At 35.2% G+C, this 22,081-nt stretch overlaps 1 protein-coding gene and 1 non-coding gene across 6 annotated transcripts in view; both read left to right on the top strand.

The window, feature by feature from the left end:
• Positions 1 to 22,081, top strand: part of AFG2A (AFG2 AAA ATPase homolog A) — a 330,295-nt gene that overhangs the window by 225,989 nt on the left and 82,225 nt on the right. The window contains exon 16 of one of the 5 annotated variants that reach the window (XM_057705718.1): positions 5,150 to 5,193. The exons of the other annotated variants lie outside the window; for them this stretch is intronic. Within the exon in view, the coding sequence (XP_057561701.1) occupies positions 5,150 to 5,167 (18 nt within the window). The 3' untranslated portion in view covers positions 5,168 to 5,193. Of the gene's footprint in view, positions 1 to 5,149; positions 5,194 to 22,081 lie in introns of those variants that run through there. 5 annotated transcript variants of the gene reach the window in all.
• On the top strand, positions 11,306 to 11,488 carry LOC130835388 (small nucleolar RNA SNORA73 family). Its single transcript, XR_009048878.1, has one exon. It is a non-coding gene; the product is annotated as a small nucleolar RNA SNORA73 family (small nucleolar RNA).

The following is a 22,081-nucleotide window of genomic DNA, read 5'->3' as shown; positions in this document are numbered from 1 at the left end:
AAGCTAATAATAGCTTAATGATAGACATCATATGGTGACTCTTAAACAAGTTGACAAAGTGAAACAAAAGCATGAATACTTTACACACTTCTCTCATCAAGGCATTATGCCAGTTAGTCAAATAAAAAATAAATAAATATGTCAAACCAACTTGTTTTATGTAGAGAAAACATAATCCAAGACTTTACCTTTTCTCAGTTATTTGCTATCCTGAGAATCCAGTTTGAATCCAGATGAAGCTAATTTATAAGATACACACCAAAATTTATCACAGATTAAAGCTCCATGAGGTCAGTGTGATAAATTTCAAATTTTAGTTTTTTCTAATACTAAAACAAATTGTTTAAAAATTCCATTAAGAAATTTCAGATTCAAAGTTAATACTTTTGGATAGAAGTATTTGGATGGAAGAATCTCAGTAGTAGATGTTTGAAAATACAGTGCATGTAAAGAAAGAGCTTATGAGTTTATGTATGTGCAGATATACAGTGATGTTTTTAAAATCTAGATTACAAAACTGATATAAAATTCAAGTTAACGATGTATCTTATTAAGATAAGAATCTCAATCCTCTATGGAAAGAAAAACAAAACAAAGCCCAGATAACAGCTTTCTTTTGGTGGTGATCTACAAGGTATTAGGGATATGATTTCCCTCTTGTTTTGCTGTCTCCATGTCCCTCAGTCATCAGAGGTAGCCCATCACTCCAGTAACTCTTCCTGTCAGTATTGGTGGCGACAGCCAGTCTGACCTGAAAAGAAACCAACACTCCTTCCCAACCTGGAAATGTTGGTAATTTATTTCACCAGCCCCCCACCCCCTGCAGCTGCCCACTGCCCCCACCTCAAGCAGCAAGCTTTGTTTATTTAAAATACAGAATACCTCTTTCACATGTAAGCTGATTGGATTCTTCAAGTATGAATCAACTTAACGTGGTTTTCCTCAGCATTTCACATAAAAAGAAAAAGCATGCCATTTTTTTCCACATTAGACCATTACTTCTGAACCATCCTACTTCTTTAAAGAGTTTCTTTATATTGGAATGTTGTAATAGGAATTGTTTTATTTGCTATTTGTTGGTCAGGTATAGCTAGGTGCAGAGAGTTCTGGATGAGGGAAAATAAAGAGAAATTACAGAAGCATACTTCTGAGACTCCACAAGTTAGTTACTATTTAATAGTATTAGAAACAAAGTCACTGTAATTTCCTTTTCCAGCCCTATGTGTAGTGTTAGTAATATTCTTGCCATGGTGTCTTTACTATTTATGGATTTATAAGAGCCATTTTTCTGGCAATCCAAAACTCTCTCTTAAACATAAAACGTTGAATAAAATGAGTTGAAAAGGTTATTAATACTGTTAAGCAAAAATGCTGTTCATTTGTTTCAAAGAAGATGATGTCATCAATATTAACAGTGGCACTTCCTTTAAAAGAATAAGTATCCTGCTCCTGTTTCTCATTAGAAATACAAGCAAGAGTACTAACAAAGTCTTTACTGCAATAATCAATCATTTGAAACAGTTGTCTGAAACTGTTAGATTTACACACTTTATATTGGCCATACTTAAGTTTATTATAAGTAGTCAAATACAGTTAAAGTATATATTAAACCCACCAATTCAGTCGATACAACAATTTAGGGAGACATTGAGTCTCTTGTTTTTAGACAGTGTTAGCACAAATAATATGACTAACCATTAGTGTTTGTTATGATTATATATTTTTCCCTACTTACCCCTAATTATTCATTTCTCTTACTTCTTAAATCCACCCCTTGGTTAAGAGAACATAGACATTTGCACGTAGCAGTTACTGTAAAGATAAAAAAGGAAATACATATTAAATTCCCTGTTAGGCTCCCTAACCATGGTCACTAGTTTCACTCTAAGTTTCTTTTTTATAAGTGTATGGACTTTACTTTCATAGATGTGTTCAAAGTGTTAACTGTATTAAGAGTTCTTGAATACTGAACTGCAAATTCTATTTAAATAACATTAACAATAGAAACTGGGATTTTGAAGCCCCCATCATAATGGTGCATTAAGAGGATAATAGAAATCAAGTTGAAGGTATCTAGCTTACAACTGCCCAAGCCTCCTCTCCCTACATAATGGACCCATTTTCTTGGTATTATGGTGTGTGTATATGTGTGTGTGTGTTATTGTGTGTCTGTGTATGTATATATGTGCGTACCTGTATCTGTCTAGAGTCTTTTTGTCTTCCTTCGGTCTCTGGCTCCTTGGTTGAACTCTGATGACACCACTGTTTGAAGGGATCCTACCAGCCTCTTCCTACAATTATATCTCTGCTTCTAAGTTTGTGTCTTCTCAGATAGACATCATTAATTGAAGCTAGCACTTTACGCAACACTAAAATTCACAAAGTAAGACCATTAAAAGCCAAAACAGCTTCCTACCCTAGGATTGGGTCTTTTACCCCACCTGAGATTGGTATATGCTAAAGTTGACTTGAATTTTAAGATATATTTTCTTTGTTATAAAACAAAATAAGATGCGTGGGAGGAGACAGATTAGGGAATGTGTTGACATTTGGCGGGGGTTAGATCTAGGAGGTTAGGGGTAAACTGGAATTCTGGAATGTCTTGTGTTACATAATGTAGATGAAGGATGACATATTAGCATTGGTAGATTCATGGCATAAATGGTAGTGGTGTCACTTTGAGTGGTGGGAAAAGGGAAGGTCAGGTGTTTGGGGCTCTCTCTTGAACCCATTTATGAAGGCTTAATGGTCTAGGAAAGTGGATCTAAACCCCAGTGTACAGAGCTCATGCTTAACCTGTGTGGGGGAGTGCAGATGCCTTCCTGTCACAGCTGCTTCTCCTCTTATAGGTCAGGGCTACTCCTTGGTACCTGTGGGTTATAGACATTCTGGATCAGTAAATAGATGATAGGTATGGATATAGAAGCTAGTTAGGTGTATGAAAGATACAAATTCTGAACTCTCGAAACATCAAATATAAAATAATGTTAATGTTTACATTATACGAAAGGACTTTTAAACAAACTGAACTTGGGGAATTTAGGTGACCCACAGAGATGTGATTTTCAGAGTCAGTAATAACATCATTTTGAGTTTATAAAAGGACTTACAGTGGTAATCTATAGCTCTCAATAGATAATGTCATATTAGTTTTTCCATATTAAAATTTTAAATTTGTCTTCTTATAAGCACTAGATACAGTAAATTATAGAATCTTTTCAATGACATACCCGGGTTTCTAATGTTTTGTCTTTTGTCTTTCCTACAAATCTGCTTATAGATCCACTAATCCTTATGTCAGAGTGTAGAAAACATCTACCTTTATGTGGTCCTTATCTTGTATGGAATATTTACCTAAACCAGGCTTTGGTTTTCTTCTGTACTAAATTTTTTAAGGGTATTTTAACATGTATACATTTAGCATGGTTCTATAGGACTGAAAAATATCTTTAGATTCCTTAAAACTACTTTCGTTAATTGTTTGTCCTTAGACCTCTTTCTCTCTTTTTTTTAAATTGATATGTGGAGCAAGACTTTAGTTTTTCTCTTTTCCAGATTTTGAAATGAGAGATATGTAGCAGTTCATGTTGTGGTTATTTCAGAGATGAACGTAAATTCACAGGGTTTTAGTACACACCAACACTGAATAAATGAATAAGTAAAACACTGGCACCAGTTATTCTGTTCCAAAGGAAAGTCCACATTCTGTGTTAGTTTTCTACCATAATCATTTCATATGGTACTCAGAATTATGAGAGGAATTACATTTATTTTCTCTATTCTTCCTGTACATCATCTTGAAAGCCCAAAAGAATGCCGTGTTCAGAACAGCAGTTTGTGCTGTTGTTCAGTGCATATTGAAAACATACTGTTAACAGAGCTGTGGGTACCTCAGGGGCTGATGCGTATGTAAAGTGAAAACATTTCTTTGAAGAGAAAACTTGTGTTTGCCCAGGGTTGCCCGGTTGGGAATGCTCCTGTGCATACCATAAGCTTGGCCCTTGGTTTGTCCCTGCTCACAGTTTGGAGTGACTCCTTTCATTGTTTGAATTTGGTTGCACTGAAAAAGCAAGCCTGTTACTTCATTGTAAAAAGAAAGTGCTTGTCCAAGCACGTTGCATGTTAGCAGTTTAGAGGCTGCTCTTTTGCTGTCTGGAACTTGGACAACTTTTTAACCTCTCCAAGGCAAGGTAGCTGTGACAAGGTGTCAGTTACTTTAAAAAAGTAAATAAATCACGGGCTTCGAGTTTCGGTGTAATAATAAAGATCCAGTGTCCTCACATGAGTTTCTCATTCCATGATTTTGAATCATATTTTTTGTAGTGAATGCTTTACCTGCAAAGTAAAACTTAAAATACAAAATAAAACCCCACAGTTTAGAGAGCAAAGAACCCTGAGACAAAGATTTTTAAGAATTCACAATCAAAGAACAATGAGTTAACTTTAATAAAATGAACTGAACAAAAAAAATTAAAGATATATTTGAAATTTAATCTTTCCTTGCCTATTTTCTTTACCAAATCAGGAAATACCAGGATAGCTGTAGTGTGAACATCTTTGTACTTGAGGGAGTGACTTTAAATGTTTAAAATATTTTGTAAGCCAGTTAATCGTTTGCTGTAAGTTCACCTAAGACAAATTTCCATGAATAATTTTAAACTTACTCTATAGGACAGTACCTCAAAAACTGACAAATCCAAAGATAAAGTCTTCATGGCTTAACTCTGTGGATTGCCTAATATCAAACAACAGTCTACGTTTGCCAGGTTCCCCTCCAAAACCATAAATTGTTCTTTTTTTTGGAAGGGCAATAAAAACACTGGTCATTATTTGAATAAGGAGACTTTGCTTGATAACAAAATGTCTGCAAATAGATGAAGCTTGAATTTGCTAGTCTTTACCAACTAATTTCCAGGGTTCTTCAAGTATGTGTAGTAGAGGGAAGCATACCTTGCTGAGCAAAAATTGTGTTTGTTTTAGTTTCGTTTGTTCTTATAACCCCCAAAACTGTTGGTAGAGTTAATCCTGAGTGACAAATTGTCTGAAAAGAATGAATAAAAATACATAAAATATTAATAATAACAACAACATGCATAAATTAGGTGAGAGTACAAAGGGTTTTTATAGCTGATTGAAAGTGTATTGGCAGGGGGGACTTCGCTGGTGACGCAGTGCTTAATCTGCCTGCCAGTGCAGGGGACACGGATTCCATCCCTGGGCTGGGAAAATTACCACATGCTGCAGAGCAGCCTAAGCCCATGCGCCACAACTACTGAAGCCCACGTGCCTAGAGCCCCTACTCCACAAGAGAAGCCCATGCTCATGAGAAGCCCATGCACCGCAAGGAAGAGAAGCCCCTGCTCACCGCAACTAGAGAAAGCCTGTGCACAGCAACAGAGACCTAATGCAGCCAATAAATAAACTAATTAATGAATTAATTTTTTAAAGTGTATTAGGATTGCTAAAGTCTTTTCCAGAGCGAAGCAATATAAATGACTAGTCGCCAGAATTGCTGGTGCTTTATTCTATTTCTACTTAGCAGTTTTTCAAATTTATTTTTTGTATTTCTTACTTTTGCTGTTTAATGCTAGGTTAATATTCAGGAGATAATACTGTGTCAGAATACTGTATTACGTTTTGTTTTTCACTGTTTAAGAAAGATATACTAATAGTACTTCAGGGCATTGGTCTCCAAGCTTTTTTCTTGAAACTTTTTTATTGTATGTTCCTATGATTACTTTTTAACCACCAGTATATGCTTATTTATTTACTTATAAATCATATACATTAATTTTTTTAAATGTTTTATGTTTAATATGTTGTATATATAATACATAGAATCCCATGAACCTTTCACCACCTCCCCCCAGTGGTGACATTTCATACGATTGTAGAACAGTACTAAAACCAGGAAATTGTCATGAGTTTAATAGTGTTAATTAGACTACAGGCCTTATTTAGTTTTCACCAGTTTTTACACGCACTCATTTGTTTATGCATTTGCCTCTGTGCACTTGAATGTGTGTTTGTGTATGTATAGTTCAGCACTGTTTGATCCCATTTATAGTCATGTAATCACTACTACAATCAAGATACAGCATTATATCTTGGATCATCACAAAGAATTCTCTTGTATATTCTTTTGTAGCTGAATATTCCCCTCTTCCCTTCATCTGTGTCCCTTGGCAGCCGCAAGTCTGTGTCCATCTCCACAGTTTTGTCATTTCAAAAATGTCATGTAACTACAATCATACAGCAAATATGTAATCATTTGAGATTGGCTTTTACCAGTAAGCATTATGTTCCTGAAATCTATCCAAGTTGTATGTATCAATGGTTGTAACTTTTTTATTGCCAAGTAGTATTCCACTGTGTGGAAAAATCTGAGTTTGTTTAACCATTCACCTGTCCAAGGACATTTAGGTTATTTCCAGATTTGGGCTCTTATGAATAAAGCTGCTGTGAACATCCATATAAAGATTTTTGTGTGAATAGAAGTTTTTGTTTCCTTGTGCCCACGTGTGCAGTTGCTGGGTCACGTGATATATTAGTTTTCTGTTGTTGCTATAAGAAATTATTGTAATACTAGCAGCTTAAATAACACACATTTATTATCTTACAGTTCTGTAGGTTAAAAATTTAATACGTATCTCACTGGCTGAAGTCAAGATGATGGCTGGGCTGCCTTCCTTTCTGGAGGCTTTAGAGGAGAATCTGTTTCCTTGCCTTTTCTAGTTCCTCCTGATGTCCTTGCCTAGTGGCCCCTTCCTCCATCTTCAAAGCCAGCAAAATTGCATCTCTCTGCCTTTATTCCATAGTCACATCCTCCTCTGACTGACTCTCTTTTACCTCTCTCTCCCACTTTTAATCCCTATGTATTGTTAATCTCCCATTTTTAGTCAACTGATCAGCAACCTTAATTCCAATTGTAACCTTAATTCCTCTTTGCCAAGTAAGATAACATATTCCCAGGTTCCAGGGATTAGGATATAGACATCTTTGGGGTAGCAGAGCAGGGTGTGCACTATTCTGCCTTCTTCATGTGATCTGTTTTTAAAAACTGCTAAACTATCTTCCAGAGTGGCTGTACCATTTTATGTTCCTATAAGTAACTGTGAGAATCCAAGTTTTCTAGATCCTTACCAGCATTTGATATTCTGATAAGTGTGTAGTGATATCTCATCATAGTTTTAATTTGCATTTCCCTAATGGTTAATGGTGTTGAATTTTTTTTCATATGCTTATTTGCCCTTAATGCCTCCTCTATGGTAAAATGTCTGTTCATATTTTTACCCATTTTTTAGCTAGATTCTTTGTTATTTTACTGTTGTGTTTCGAGAATTCTTTATGTATTCTAAATACAAGTTCTTTGTTGTATATGTGCCTTGCAAATTTTTCTCTGTGTGTAGCTTGTGTTTTTATCCTCTTTTACATGTTCTTTTGCTTATGGGAAACTATAAAATCTCACTTCTGGCCTTTGAGTGATGCCACATGCTACAATCATGAATATTTCATGGGGTTTTAAAGAAACTTACGTGAGACAGTAATCATTACTTAAAACTATATTTCAGGTAGTACTTTGTGTTGATTTAGATGCATTTAGAGTTGGACCTAGTGATGTGCTAGAACTGGCTCTTACCAGTTTGCAAGAGCTACTTTAAATTGTTTCATGAATGTTACTAATCAGTTTTAAACAGTCAGTACCCATGGTGGGGTGTGTATACCGTGAAAATTGTCAATCACTACAAGCCAATGTTTAGAGGTGAAATTTGAACCAAGACTGATTCCGAAGTTTATAGTCTAATCCACACCACTAAACTACACGACTTATTACTGCCTGGTATTCTGGAAAATTATAATCCTAAATAAGACAGACTTGAAGAAACAAAAATAAAATAACAAAAAATAATACAAAGCAAGTATTATAATCTTTCAGAGAATGCCCTGACTTATTTATTTATGATAGATATCTCAGTGGGTATTGATTTACTTTTTAAGAAAATTTTTTTAAAATCTCAATTTCTTGATAATTCTTTGCCTAGTTCCACCAATGGGGTGCTGTTAAATATTTAACAACCTACTCCCCAGAAAGAAACAAACAATTTAGTAACTGTTTGACCCTGGGCAATATCATCTCATATGTAAAATTATGATAGTGATGATACATACTTTCATAGATTACAATGCTTGTATCAATATAAGATGATGTTTATAAAGCATTTAACAGATAATGACTCAATAAATGTTAACTGCTATTATCATCATCATCTCTATAGTCTCTACAGGATAAGCTGAACACCTTTTATTTATTTATTTATTTATTTTTATGAACACCTTTTATAGTCACAGCAAATTTTACCACATGACATTCAGTAAATTTTGTATATAACAGTACTAAGAACATAGCTACCTCCATATGTTTGTCCATGTGTTAGTACAATTGAAAAGACAAATCAACAGACTACACATGGGAAGAATTCATCTTATAGGTATGGCACTGGACATAAAAATACATAACAATACAAATATATGTAATAGAATAGGATAAATATAATTCATTCTCTATTTACTAAGTACCTATTATATGGTGTTGGATACCATTCCTTTCTCTTGAGGGAAGAAGCCCTGGGAAGTATAAATAAAACAAACCCTTTTCTTAGAAAATAAAATTAAATTAAAGAGATAAGATGATTTAAGAATTACATGACGTGAGCTTTTTTTTTTTTTTGAAATTAAACTAAAAATGCCTGTTGATATTAGAATACCTTTTTAGTATTTAGGCATTTCTTACCTGACACTTAACGTCCTAGAAAATGAGATGTCTTACTTGAAAATGCTAACCAGGAGCCCATTTCCCCAAAATCGCCAACCAGTTTCGTGTCTTGTCTTGTCTTGTCTTTCTTTCTTTTCTTTTTTTTTTTTTTGATAGATAAGAAGTGGATTTTTTTAAATTTATTTATTTATTTTTGGCTGTGTTGGGTCTTCATTGCTGCGGATGGGCTTTCTCTGGTTGCAGTATGTGGAGGCTCCTCTTTGTTGTGGTGCATGGGCTTCTCAGTGCGGTGGCTTCTCTCATTGCAGAGCACGGGCTCTGGGCACACGGGCTTCAGTAGCTGTAGCCCATGGGCTCAGTAGCTGTGGCTCCTGGGCTCTAGAGCTCAAGCTCAATAGTTGTGGCACACGGGCTTAGTTGCTCTGCAGCATGTGGGATCTTCCCGGACCAGGGATGGAACCCGCGTCCCCTGCATTGGCAGGCGGATTCTTAACCACTGTGCCACCGGGGATGTCCCAAGAAATTGATTTATTTAAAAAGAAACACACTCCACCGACAGAGTGTGGGCTATCCTAGAAGATGCGAAGGGCCCCCAACCAGTTTCTTAAAACCTACTGAATCCATATAGTGGAATGTCTTTAAATTAACAAATTATGATATTAGGATGTAAAATGCTTAAACCATGCTTCCTGCTAACCTAACAGTCAAACGTAGCTGTTAAGGGATATTGCTTGGTTGACACTCGGAGGGCTTTCATAATGTCTACACATGATGTGCCCTTTCCACCAACTGTATTTGGGTTGTAACATGAGACTTTTGCCTCATACATCCCTTTGTGTAAAATGTTATATTACGTTTGAGAAATGTAAGTATAAAATTTTTCCTGTATAAACAGCAGCTGGAAAATGTTGAATTGAGACATATGTTCCCTGAGATATGGGTGTTAAAACTAAGAGGCATTTTACTAGGTAAATGTTAACCCTGGAGCCTCTCTTCAGGTAGGCCTGGCTTACTTATTTTTGTATCCTGGCTTACTTACTGGGTGAAGTGCAGTATAACTAACAGTAAACCTCTGGTTTAATGCTGCATGCTTTAAATATGTGCTTATTTAATTCCCACACCACCTTCGATAAGAAAAGACCTTAAATTAATTTCACAAAACCATATAACTCCTCAGTTACAGAGCTGGGATTCAAATCAACTTCTGTGAGTGATATTCAGGAACAGCTATTAGAAAACTCGTAAAACAGCAAGGAAAACACACAGAAATATGTCTCAAATGGATCCAGTGTCATGTTGTTTTGGATTAAATGCCATTTCCATCCCCTCTGCTCCTACAGGAAGTTTTAATCCCTGTTTCCAGATATTATTATATGAGATACACTTTTCCATTGTGCAATACCATTACCCCGATAGTATGTTTTTACTCATCCTTTAGTAAATATTTCTTAAATCAGTCTTTGCTGCAAAAGAATTAATAAAATGTATTAGGAAGTTTTGCTAGAGCTTTTTACTTTGCTTATCTCATGTGATAAAGTGAAAAATTAGACCTTCTTATCATATTTTATTTACCAGTAATTCACAAGAAAGTCTACTTTAATATGGCAGTTGAACTGAGCGTATCTTAACTGCCAGACTCATGGAATCATAGGGCATTGAAGCAATCAGTTTTTAAATTTATGTTAGAGAAGATGAAATGAATTAATAAGGGAGAAAATCATGAAGGGAAAAGTTGAAGTGTTCTAGAGAATTCTATTGAAAATTAGCTGCTGGATCACTATTGCATCAAATGTTCTAGATAAAAGCAATGTGGTACTTGCTCAAATGTTGTCACAGTCTGCCCATTTTGTTTCCTTGGTAGCACTCAAATTATCTTAGGTTGTGTTTCCTTATACCAGCAGTGATCATTCAGTAAATGAAATTGAGAAAACAATTTTATTTATAACATCCAAAAGAATAAAATACTTAGTAGTAAATTTACCCAAGGAGAATGAAATACTTGTACATTGAAAACTATAAAACATTCATGAGAGAAGTTAAAGAAGATCTGAATAAGTGGAAAGATATCCTGTGTTCATGGATTGAAAGACCTAGTATTGTTAAGATGTAGGTATCACCCTAAACAATCTACAAGTTAAATGTAATCCCTCTCAAAGTTCCAGTAACGTTTTTGCAGAAATGAAAAGATTGGTCATCAAATTCATATGGAATGCAAGGGGCCCTGAATAACCAAAACAATATTGTAAAAGAAGAACCAGTTAGAGAACTTATACTTTACTGATTTCAAAACCTACTACAAAGCTACTGTAATAGTAACAGTGTGGTATTGGCATAAAGATAGACTATATATAGATTAATGGAATAGGATTGAGAGTCTGGAAATAAACCCATGAATATATGGCCAGTTGAATTTCAACAGTGGCCAAGGCTGTTCAGTTGGGAAATAATAAAGTTTTCAAACTGGGACAACTGGATTTCCATGAGTGAAGAATGAAGTTGGACCGCTACCTCACACCATATACAAAAATTAACTCAGAATTGGTCAATGTCTGTCCAGGTGGTGTAGGGGAGCATAGGGCTCTGCCTGGTGATGTACAGTCCCTTTCCACAATGTTGGAGATGAAGCCGGACCTTGAGTCTGCACCTGCATATTCCTACAGCTTCTCAGAGTCCTGTGGACAGTGACTGGGGAGAAAAACCATGCAGGAAACAGTTCTCTAAAGCAACCTATCTGAATGTAGGTTGATTTGAAGTGAGTGAAAAATTTATTTTAGTCAGTTTTGGTGTACTACTAGGTTAAGCTCTTATCTGAATAAAAACAATTGATCAATGATCTAAATATAACAGCGAAAATCATAAAACTGTTAGACAAAAACTTGGGGATAAATCTTAATGACTTTGGATTTGGTAGTGGATTTTTAGGTATGAAACCAAAATTACAAGGAAAGAACAGAGTTAAAGGAACAGCTTGGCTTATAAACAAACCCAGACCACAGTGACAAAACTGTTATAAAAACAAACTAGGTAGATCTATCTCTAAATAGGTTATCTAGCCATCTACTGATTTGTATAAGTAACATGAGACCAGTGTTTTTATTTTTTGGCAATTAACCTACATATAGTAACTAACCTCCAGACTTTCTATCTGGAAGCTTTGTCAAATTTTACCAAACTGACCATCAATGGTATTGTGGGTAGAAGATACCAAAGTCTTCAAGGGTAACATATTTAGATGATGAAGAGGGTTAGGGATATTCTCCAGAAGGATACTAAAGTGATTCTTTTCAAATAATATTAAGAAATAGCCATTGTTCTGTAGTGCTGATTGTTTACCCCCTACTCCCCAGATCTACTCTTGCCTTTATCAGTGGTGCATGTGTATATCTCTACAGGAAAGGGAGGGTGAGGTGACCCCTATGGATTACGTGGCCCTGACTTCCATTCCATTGAGTTCAGTGAAAAACATCAACAGGAGATTAGATGATGGGAGGAGAAAGAGGTCAGGATATGTCTTTCCTCTCTCTTCCTGTGTAGCACCATAGTTCTAGCATTGGCTGTGTCACTTTATGACTGTATTTCCTGTACTTTGAGCAGCCATCCTACCTTCCCAGCAGCTTCAGTTTTATTTAGGTTTTGATAAAACTATCTGCTCCCCCTCACTCCTTCAAGCTCCTAAGCAGTAACAGCTTCCTGTAGTTTCTAGATTTTGGGTCCCTCAGCATCCCTGGAGGGTACTCTTAACCTTTCCCACTCTGTGGAAATGTTTCTTAAACTGATTTATCTTTAAAATCGCTGCCAGAACCCTGACTTTTTTTTTTTTTTTAAACCTATATGATCTAGTTAGGGCAAGAATAAAGGAGGAAGGCTTTTCAAGAAAATAGAGAGAGATTATTTTTAATTTGGTAATTAAGTGTATAACAGATATTTAGGATACTAAATTTCATGTTCCAAGATAGCAAAAGAATATATATAGGCAGCACAATGTCATGAGATTTGACCCATGACATGTTTTTCTTGAACATTTCTAGAAGGCATTCTACATTTTTTTCAATATCATACATCTCCATATTATACTTTAAAAAATAGGTGTCGATAAAAGTGATTGTGGGCATAAATTAACATAAACTTTCCAGAAGGTAGTTAATATATAACAAAAAAACTTCAAGGGCTCACCTTTTGTCCCAGTAGGAATTTATCTTAGGATATAATAAGCAATCCAAGATGTTATTTAAAAATGTTACAAGATTTTTATAGGTTGAATCTCTAAAATAAAACTAATGGTACCACCTATCTTAAGAGGTGCTTTGAGGATTAACTACTACCTATGTGCTATATGTGTGTAACAAGATAAGCAACTATTAAGATGGTGATAGGTACTATATGTATTAATGGTAAAAGAAATCCATACACTATAATCACTGGGAAATAATAGTATCAATAGGTTATAAAACAGTCATAAATAACACAACTTTTATGTAAAACAATGTACATTACAATGGTCTGGAAAATTGTTCCCAAAAATGTTAACAGAGCCATCATTTTGGTAATTTTTGCCTTCTAATTAATGTATATCAGTGTTGTGTCAAAATTGTTCACAATACTAAGTGTCATTTTTATATTCACAGAAAGCAAGTCATTTTTATTTTTTACAATAAACTGAATGTGCATAACATTGCTATTTACTAACAGTACGGCTTTTAATTTGTTCTAAACTTCCTCCTGTAATAATAAGCTTCCACCATAAATGTCAGTTATAATCCCCATCCCATCTTCCTCCCGGTTTATGAGTCCTGAGCCATTCTAGGCTCCCTAATAGCTGAAATGAGCGAATGCCTTCTCAAAGGATGTGGGGCCAGATTTCTCATCAGCAGCTTCCTTAGCACAAGTAATGCTGTCAGAGAAGTGGAAGGGGGTGAAGGGAAACCAAGATGTTGACAGAACCCAGCAGAGACGTCAGTCTGATGATCCAAAGGAGAATTGGCAAAGTCGAGTATTAGGTGGCAATTTTAGACTGTATTTAGTTTTACTCATCGTTTAGAACTCACTCATGTTTTAAACATTGTTTTGGTGTATTTCAGGAAGGGGAGACCATCTCTCATTTGGACTCAGCGATTTTATTTTTAGGTATACATAGAAGAGAAATTCTCTTGCTTAAAAAACTTTTTTTCTTTTAAGGAAAAACTTTAGATAGCTAGCTGAAGTGAATGGTAATCTGAGTGTATGTGTGGAAGATTTAGTGAGTGGCAGTGTGTTATACTCCTCCCACCCACACCAGAACCTTTACCTTGAGAGGCGAGTGCTTTTCCCTGGCTATTCTTAGAAGTAACGCATTTTTTAAGAGTACTGTATGACCAAATATGAGTGGTTTAAACATAAGTGAGACAAGGTATCCTGTAGTGCAGTGTGTGGCTTTTCAGCGTTTACAGTTTCTTTCCTTCCTTCCTTCCTTCCTTCCTTCCTTCCTTCCTTCCTTCCTTCCTTCCTTCCTTCCTTCCTTCCTTCCTTCCTTCCTTCCTTCCTTCCCTCCCTCCCTCCCTCCCTCCCTCCCTCCCTCCCTCCCTGTTTAGTTAATACTAGGCAGTAAACCCATTTCAGGATTATTCACTGAAAAGGAAATGGCTTCACTACTCACAGCTGTAGCTGCATAGGTCATCAACAGCTCCCTAGGATTTAGGATCAAATCTGAGTTTGATATTATCAGACTACTTCTGCCCAAGATAATAAAATTTGAAGTCCTGTGTTTTAGGGGGACTGATATGTGTGCAAATACCTGAGGAAGTTTATTAAAGTATTATCTTTTCAAAAAACAGAAAAAGCAGGAATGCAAGACCAGGATAGTGTATTGGGGGTTTTAGTTTAAGATTCCCTTTGCAGTTTCCTTCCCTGAGGAATTCTAGTTCTTTAGCAACCTAGTTGTCAAGTACAATAGTGAGTCTTACAGAAAATATGAAAATGAAGAAATTAAGAAATTCATTTGCTATTTGTTCTGAATTGGGTGCAGGTGTAATAAAAGTAGGCATCTGATACAAGGAAAAAGAAAATTCTACTTAATTGAGCTGAAGTGAATCCTGTCTCTATATAGTTTGAAGTGTTTAAGAGGTTTGTGTTACAATTATTTTGCTTAGAAAAGTTATACAGGTTTTGCCTTTAAGAACAAAATTTTCAAATCTAAGAGTTCTCATCATGAATTGAAACTATTTGTTACCTGTCATTTCCATTCTGTAAGCTTCTTTAAGGTAAGGGTCATATTGCTTACCTTTGATAAATCCAGTACCAGACATAAATATTTATTTGGTTGGCTAATTAATTAATTTTGCTTTTTAATGCGGGTGATTTTGCCTAACAGTAGTTTTATACACACATGGGCCTACCTTCTATTTTCTGTTGCTTCCAACTTCAGGAGCTTAGGAATGGGAATAGTTTTGCTACAGCAATTTACAAAGTTTTAGCATTAAAGGATGAAATTACAATAAATTGAGTGGGAATTAGAAGGAATAGTAATATTGGAGGCTGTTTTGTATTTTAATGTTTATGTGCTAGAGGATAGGAAACGGTTAGCTGTGGCCTTCGCTACATTCCGACATCAAAATCTGTGACAAAAATGAATTCAACCGCCACTCCCCATATTGGCACTTAGTGTGACAGGTCAATGTAAAATGTGGGGTGGTTAATTTACATAATTTCTTTTCATATTTTAATTTCTATAGATAATATATGTATCCATAATTTACATATATGTAAATATAAATATAGAAAAACAAACCACATGATAGTATCTATTTCAGACAGTTAAAATATAATTTTACTTCTATATGTGGTATGTGCATATTTATTTATATATACGTACATACATCCATATACACATAATCTTTCTAAAAGTAGTACCTAACAAGAAGACGTTATATCTGTTTCTTAAAATGAATATAAAGCTCTAATTAATAGACAGTTTTTCATATCTCTGAACTTGAATGGGTTGAAATCTTAAATTTCTACTAAAAGCCTATGACGGGAATTTGGGACCCAGTGTCATAGGAACAATACAATTCCATTACATATTTCTCTTAACAAGTAAAATAGTTTACAGGATTACTTTGTTTTCTAACAATTAGTGCCTGTAGTAGAAACCTAAACAAGAATTAAAACAGAATTCAGGATATAACTGAGCAACAAATTAAAATTTTACTTGGAACACACCTCTGTTGTCATAGATTCTATTTTCTAGTGAGTTTTAGCCATGATTCTTTTGTTGTTGTTATTAATGAGCTAAATATTTTTCAGCTGATAATGGTTAATTTTTTTTAATGAATTTACATATTTTTTAATTTACTGGTGAAGATAAACAAAAGTCTTTGGAAGAGAAAGATGCTCTCTCATGTGAAAGAAGTTAATGAGATTTGTTAATGCTTTCATAAGGGTAATTTATCCAGTGTCCTCACAATTATAGTTTGTATTTGGGAATAGTTTCTTCAGTGAAATTCTCCACAAGCCCTGGAACTGCCTGTCCAGTTTGGTAGCCACTGGCCACATGTGGCTATTGAGCACTTGAAATGTGGCTTGTCTAAATCAAGATGTGCTTTAAGTATAAATTTTACCCCAGATTTCAAAGGCTTTATATTAAAAAAGTAAACTATTTCTAATAATTTTCACATTGATATTTAAATCATACTTTGGATGTAGTATATTAAATAGAATATATTTATATTATTAAAAAGTTAGGTTTACCTTTCAAAAAAAACTTTTAAAGTGTAGCTACTAGAAAATATTAGATTACATATGTGGGGACTTCCCTGGTGTGGCTCAGTGATTAAGAATCCACCTGCCAATGCAGGGGACACAGGTTTGATCTCTGGTCCGGGAAGATCCCACATGCTGCGGAGCAACTAAGCCTGTGCGCCACAACTACTGAGCCTGCTCTCCAGAGCCCATGAGCCACAACTGTTGAGCCTGCATGCCACAACCACTGAAGCCCACGTGCCTAGAGCCCAAGCTCTGCAACAAGAAAAGCCACTGCAGTGAGAGGCCTGTGCACCACAATGAAGAGTAGCCCCCACTCGCCACAACTAGAGAAAGCTTGCACGAAGCAACGAAGACCCAATGCAGCCAACAAATAAATAAATAAATTTATTTTTTAATTATATATATATGATTATTTTTAATTATATATTTTTAAAATTATATATGTGGCTCACACTATATTTCTTTTGGGCAACTCCAATCTTGAGCTTTACCTTTATCATTGTCAGAATTTAAATGGATGATGCTCATGATGCTGCAGGTATAATCAGGGTGGACATCTCGTGATTTAGAGCTGCAGGGTCCTGAGTCAGAGGTGACCTCCAGCTTTTACTTACTTTTTACTGGCCTCAGTTGTGGCCTGCTTTTTGTAGGAAATACAATTTTTCCTGACCTAATAGGATATCAGAATTTTTCTACACTTCTCTAGATGTGGTAAAATAAGTTAGAACATTATGGACAGGAATGGCTCTTTCTAACATATAACACTTTCTTGTGTGTCTTTTTTTTTAAATTTCAAATTCTCTGTTAAAGGTCTGGCATGGGTTTAGCACATTCCTCCTTGCTCTAAAAGGTGTCATTTTCAGGCAACAAAAGTTCTTAAGCACTAATATTTTGGTAGTTAATATGTGTTTTATAATATTACTGGGATAACAGCCATGCATGGTTTTAATCTTTGAGAGGTTATATTTTTATAGTTTTGTCAAGGTTCTTTCCTCATAATCACATCTGAATGTTGTTGTAGTGACAAAGGTTAGGGATTCATACTAAGCAAAACAAGCCCCCAAATTTTAGAGCTGTTTAAACTACTTCCTACAGCCTCCCTACTTATTATGCTTATAGATTATTTAATATTGCTTTTTATATGCAGATTGTTGGGGAGAGGATTTGTAAGAAAGAATAATTTTCAGTAAATCTTTCCAGTTAATTCTTTTATCACATGGCCATGGGGTGGCGAGATGGGTGGGAAGAGAGGGCAGGAGCAGATAGGTCCGTGAACTGAGGAAATTTAAGCCAAGAGAATGCTCTGCTTCAAGATAAAGGCCAAGTGGACCACGTTTTTGTTACTGTTTTTGTTGTACTTCTCCAAATTATTTCTTTCTAAAGTTCTTGAAATTTCTACTCAAGTTTGAATTAAAGTCCAAATTGATGATGATTTGCTTCCTGAACTTCTGAAAGGAAGACTAGAAGTAATACCCTTTTAGCAAGTTTGATTAGGGGTCAGGGAATCATTAAAGGCCCTAAAGCATTTTGCGAAACTGGAGTTCTTAGTCTGAGTGTCTAGGCCAACATAGTTTCAGTAAACTCAATCTTATTGTGAAGTACATAAAAAGACGATCCCCTGTATTCTATTTGGCTAGATATCTATGGATATAATGGCAATTCCGTTTGTGTACAGTGATCATACTTTCTTCTATTTACTTTTGAGCACTTCTCAGTTTCTCACTGAAAATTACATAATTACAGAAATTACTTAAAATAGTCAGGTGCTTCATCTGTTATTTCAGCATCTCCTCCTCAAAAAAATCTAAGCATTTCATTGAAGCTCCTTGAAGGTATTTGAACCGTGATTTTCCACAGACTTTTTTTCCTAATCTCAGTTTCTTCTGGATAACATCATTTCATTTACTCCTAGTCTATTTATTTTTTCACTATCCTAGACAACAATCTATTCTCTTCATACTTTCAGTACCATCTCCTCTATCCTCAGTCTCACCTGATGTCTTTTTAATAAGAAAACTGGATAATTAGAAGGAAAAGCATTCAAAAGAAAATAGACCAAAGGTAATAGGGATGATAAAATTAGCAACTTTAAAGCAGCTGTTACAAATGTATTTAAGAATTTAAAGGAAAACATAATTAAGAGGAGATAAATGGAGGCTATGAAATAAATCAAGTGGAAATTTTAGAGTTGGAATATATAGTATCTAAAGTAAAAATTCACTGGTTGGACAGATTAGATACTACATAGCAATAAAACTGTCCAAACTGAAGCATAGAAAGAAAAAAGTGTGTGTGTGTGTTGAGGGGGTAGGTTATGGAAAGAATATAACCTCAGTAACCTGTGGGATGATACCACGTAATCAGAGTACTTACAAAGAAATGAGAGAGATTGGAGCAGAAAGTTATTTGATAAAATAATGGTCACAAAAGTTTCCAAATATGATGAAAAATATATATATCTTAATAAACCCCAAGCAGGATATACATAAAGAAAATTACACAAGGCACACCATGATGAAATTGTGTAAACTAATGATGAAGAGAGAAAATCTTAAAAGCTGCTGGAGAAAAAAGTGATATTACATTCAGATTAACAAGATAATAATCCTGCTGATTGCTTACAGAAACCATGCAAAGCAGAACACGATGGAATGACAAAGTACCGAACAAATGAATGCACAAAGTCAAACACTTCTTAATAATGGTAGCTTTCATTTATTTAGTACATATTATATACCAGAAATTATACTAAGTTTAATATACATTGTCTTATTTAATCCATAGAACAACTCTGAGAGGTAGTAAAATTACCACATCTTAGAAATGAAGAAAATGAATCTCAGAGAATCCAAATGACTTGACTAATAAATGTTACACACACAGCAAATGGAAAATTAAGGATTTGAGACCAGATGTGATTGACATAAAGCCACTTCTTTCACTATAAACCGTACGAAGTAGAACATTTATATAACCTAATATACTAGATAAGCTCATTGGAAGCTGTTTGTTGTGGTTTGTGTGTTTGAAAACTACTGTCAGTCAACAAGTATTTATTTAGCACTTAAGATATTCCTGGCTGGGTATTGGAATGGAATAGTAAATGATACAAATATGGTTCTCATGGAGCTTATATTCTAGCAAGAGGAGAAATATGGGAAGTCTAGCTACCTCTCAAGGTTGTTCCAAGGATTAAATGAAATAATGTATGTTACAAGAATCAGCACAATTTGGGTATATGGCATCTCTTAAATATTTCTATTTATTAAATAATTTTAAATATTTATGAAAATAGTTATAGATATTCAGAGTGCTTTGAATAAATACAAAGTGCTATGGAAACATATAGGAAAGGGATTCTAACTTAGTCTGGAAGATTAGAGAGGGCTTTCCTGAGTTGTTGATTTTTAAGCTGAAACTGAAGAATGAATAGGCTATTAGCCAGGAAAAGAGAGAGTGGGGTGCAGAAGATAATTCTATTCAAAGGGCTCAGCATTTGAAAAGACATAGAAGTTGGAGAGAGCATAGTATGTCCTGTATTGGACATTGGGAAATAATTGATGGTATTAAGGATGTCATTGGAGAGTGGCTGACAGTCATCACATTTGCTTTAAAAAATCATTTCATCATTCCAGCACTCTGTATGACCAGTCTTTGAGGGATTTTACAAGAATGAATGCAAGGATAGCCATGAGAAAGTGGTTCAAGCATTGGGAATGGAACTAAGTTAGAATCCACAGAATCTGGCAGTTTTGAAAATGGGAAAGGAGAAAGAAGATACACAGTTCCTGGGTTTCTGGGTTGATGGAAAGGCTGTTTGCTGAGGATGGGGATTGGACATATCGCAGGCTTGGAAGTGAAAATTATGAATTATGTTGGGAATGTTTATATGGATATACTTATGCGACATCCAAGTAGAGCTGTCAAATATGAAAGTTTGACACATGAGTCTGGAGCTCAGAGGAGAAATGTGGACCTGATATGTAGATTTGGGGAATCATTTGTCTGTAGATGGTAATTGAAGTCAGAGGAATGGATGGAAAAGGGAAGAGAAGGAAGAGAAGAAGTGTAAGTTCTAAGGAACTTCAATCTTTAAGTTTAGATAGAGGGAGAAGAACCAGCCAGCAATGGTGGCCAAGTAAGAATATCCAGAGAAATGAGAGGTATAGTGTACAGTGTCAGGAGCCAGGAGAGAAGTGTGTTAAAAACAAAGGAGTATTTCAGCTTTTTAAATCCTGCTGGAAGTTTAGGCAGAAAAGGTATTTGTCTTTTAATTTAACAATCTGAAAGTCGTTTATGATCGTAACGAGGGTCATTTTGGTGGTGTCGTAGGAATAGATTGGAGTCAATTGAGAAAAGAGTGACAGGTGAGTAACTAGAGACAGCTAGAGCTTAACTCTTAGCTGTGCATGGTGAAGAAAGAGTTTGGGTGAACTAAAACGGGATGAGGTGTTGAACAAGGGTTTTTAGTAGGCCAAAGGTATCTGAGTATGTTTAAACTGTGATGGAAGAAAACAAATAGAGTAGAACTTGAAGTTTTCCCAGAGTGGGGATAATTATAGTGCCATGTTCCATGTTGGCAAGATGAGATGGGGTTTGGAGGGAGACTATATCCACAGTCTTATTGATTTTAGTGCCTGAGACAGTGTTAATCCATGACCTACATGAAAGATTTTTTTTTAATGCTTTGTTAGAGAATGTGGTGGACTTTAGTTGCAACTTTGAAACTCTTCTTTAACAGTTTGTGATATTTGGCTAGAATTCCATTTTTTCTTTTGTTCATACAAAGAAATCATGGCCTTCCCCCACCTTCAGAGTAAGATTTGAGGTGATGCAGCCTTATCTGTCAGAGCTGTGCTAACCTCTGTTGTCCAGCTGTTCTGGTAATAATATTTTCTTTCCCTTTCCTCTCTTCTCCTATTCCCCTAAATCTTTAATAAAAAAAAAAGTTGAGAGAAAAAACAAATTGTCTCTATTTCATATTGATACTTAAGATAAAATAAAAGTAGTTATAAAAGCATCTATCAACATAACACTATGTTGCCAAGCTCAGTGTTTGGATTGGAAATCATTCTTTCCCAACTGCTTAAAAACAGGAAGTATCTCTGGTAAATTATAGATAGCTCTCCGATGCTGGAAAGGAAGGTCTCTTTCATTTCTGTCTACATTTTTCAGCAGTACAATGAGTTCTGCAGTTTCACACATAGAAGCCAAATACTTACATACATACATACACACACACAATATATATCCATGCGTATATGTGTATATATACACACACATGTATATTGCAAAAAGCCATTTGCAGTGTGCGTGCACACATACACATATCAGTGCAGGCATACCTCATTTTAGTGTGCTTTGCTTTTTTGTGCTTTGCAGACATTACAGTTTTTACAGATTGAAGGTTTACAACCATGCAAGTCTATCAGCACCATTTTTCCAGCAGCATTTGCTCACTTCTTGTCTCTGTCACATTTTGGTAATTCTCACAATATTTTAAGCTTTTTCATTATTATTAAACTTGTTATGGTAATCTGTGATCAGTGATCTTTTTTTTTTTTATAATTT

Source organism: Hippopotamus amphibius, chromosome 13 (assembly GCF_030028045.1).
Source record: "Hippopotamus amphibius kiboko isolate mHipAmp2 chromosome 13, mHipAmp2.hap2, whole genome shotgun sequence".
NCBI classification, from domain to species: domain Eukaryota; kingdom Metazoa; phylum Chordata; class Mammalia; order Artiodactyla; family Hippopotamidae; genus Hippopotamus; species Hippopotamus amphibius.
Note: the sequence above shows the minus strand (reverse complement) of the source record. Positions and strands in the feature narration are given on the sequence as shown.